We start from the raw sequence: 2,075 nt of genomic DNA, 5'->3' as shown, positions 1-2,075 counted from the left end.
AAAAGAAAAAGAAAAAGAAAAACAAACAAACCAAAAAAAGGTTTGTTTTGGAGGTTTTAGCCAATGGTCAGTTGGTTCCCTTGCTTTGGGGCCTGTGGCCAGGCAGTGTAGTATGGCTGAATCACAAGGAAGAGAAAGCTGCTCACCTCATGGTAGCCAAAATGCACATAGAGACAAGGGGCCAAGGTCCCGATGTGCCCTTCAAGGGCACCCCAGTGACCTAACTTCCTTCTGCTAGCCCCCACCTCCCAATGATGTCACGTGCTAGGAACCAAGCATTTAATACACGGGTCTCTGGAAAACATTCAAGATCCAGTCTACAGCACTTCCATCACTCGTCTTCTCATGCAACAGTTCACTGTAGTGGTGCTTCCTTCCAAATGCACAAAAGCATCAGAGCTTGGAAAGAACTGATTAATCAGAGACAGTGTCATGGATTCCAGCCTGGTCCTTGTCTCTTGGCTGCACTCCATGGTCAGACATTGTCCTGCAGTGCCCTGGTCATAGAGCCAGCCAGCCCTCCAGCTGGTAGTCCTCCCTTCCTGCTTCCGTGGCCAGGGCCATGATCTCACCTGTCGATGCCCCACGCTGGCTTGATGTCTCAGTTCTGGAACAGAGATGCTCCAGCAGCTACCCGGGAAGGCTCTGGCCCAAAATATTTAGTTAGCAGCCATTCAGTTAAGTGGAATTGACTTTTTATCGGCTTTCCTCTATATGGCTGCCACCAGCAAGGGCTGTTTCCTCCTTCCCTCTTCTCTGCCTGTCAGTTCGCTCCACATTCCTATCGGCAGCCCTTGGCTCTGATCAATACTAACCGCTGTGTAACGGCTCATGCACGGCTGCTCTGGTTGGCATCGATCAGACCCTTCTTCCAACAGGTAGTCAGCTATTTGAGGCAATGACTTGAGATAAACACCTGCTTTTACTTCAGGCTAATTCATTTCAGGCAGGTTTCAAGGCAGCTCAGCACCCCCAACTCATAGCCAAGCTGAAATCTGAGCGAGCGTCAAGACCAACTCCTCCTGTGCTTCAGAGCCAGAGGTCTTTCTTCCTCCCCGCCTTTTTTCCCTTTCCTTTGTACTTTGTAAGTGCCACTTATAAATAAGATACCAGGACTTGGAGCACTGAAAATGCCACTTCTGAAAATGTGTCAGCCATGCCCCTGCTTTCCCTTTAATGAGATGCATCCAGGATTGTGGGAAACCCCAGGCTGCCATGGGGGACAGCATTGTCACCGGGCAACCAAGCTTCTTTCCAGCTGTTCCAGAACTAAGCTTACAGGATCCTCAGCTCTTGTCCTATCAACACCCCAGGGACAGTCCTTGAGTTCGCCCCATCCTGTTCCAGACTCGCAATTGAATCTGCCAGGAGCAGATTGTGAAATGTGTTGTTGTTTTGCAACTAACTCTAGTGCATGGAGGTGACGCAATTTCATGGTATCTGTGCTGTAGCTGGAGAACACACACCTTTTTATTTTATAACATGCACACTAAGTGTGGCTGAATGTACGTCTGATGCAATTACTCACCTGTCACCAGGATCTTATATTACTCGTCATGTTTCTCTTTGCCCAGCCACCCTTGACAGCCTGCCTTTTCAGTCCCCAAGTCCTGCTGAGCTTCCCCTAACAGTGCTACTCCAGGGCCCCTGGTCTCCATCTCAGTTGCTCTCATCTTTACTGAAGCCTTTGTTGCATGGTGCTTGGACCCCTACAGTAACCTCTAGCTCATTGCCTGACTTCCACTTGCTCCCTGCTTTGGGAGTCTCGCCTTGCACACAGATTAATTTCCTGGCCCTCTGCTAGGACTGCTTTTTGTCTTCTCTGGAATCCTCAGTAGCTCCCCATTGCCTGCCAGAATTGGGGCAAAATTCCTCAGTCGATCATTGTGGCCTTTATATATTCTTATTCTCTCTCTCTCTCTCTCTCTCTCTCTCTCTCTCTCTCTCTCTCTCTCTCTTCCTTTCCCTCCCTCCTCCCTCCATCTTCTCTCCCTCTCTCCTCCCCTCCCATTATCCTCCAGCACAAATCACAAATCCCACACTCTAGCCCATCCAGATGATTCACTACTTCTTCT

The 2,075-nt window shown here is 49.3% G+C and overlaps 1 protein-coding gene across 1 annotated transcript in view; it reads left to right on the top strand.

Moving 5' to 3' along the window:
- Nucleotides 1–692, top strand: part of CUNH16orf47 (chromosome unknown C16orf47 homolog) — a 19,197-nt gene extending 18,505 nt beyond the window's left edge. Inside the window, 2 exon segments of the mRNA XM_012513517.1 lie at nt 559–651; nt 653–692. Of these exon segments, the coding sequence (XP_012368971.1) occupies nt 559–651; nt 653–692 (133 nt within the window).
- Nucleotides 693–2,075: the final 1,383 nt, after the last annotated feature.

This window comes from Octodon degus, unplaced genomic scaffold (genome assembly GCF_000260255.1).
Source record: "Octodon degus isolate 3935 unplaced genomic scaffold, OctDeg1.0 scaffold00011, whole genome shotgun sequence".
In the NCBI taxonomy this organism is placed as follows: Eukaryota; Metazoa; Chordata; class Mammalia; order Rodentia; family Octodontidae; genus Octodon; species Octodon degus.
The sequence above is the reverse complement of the archived record's forward strand: the minus strand, read 5'-3'. Positions and strand labels throughout refer to the sequence as shown.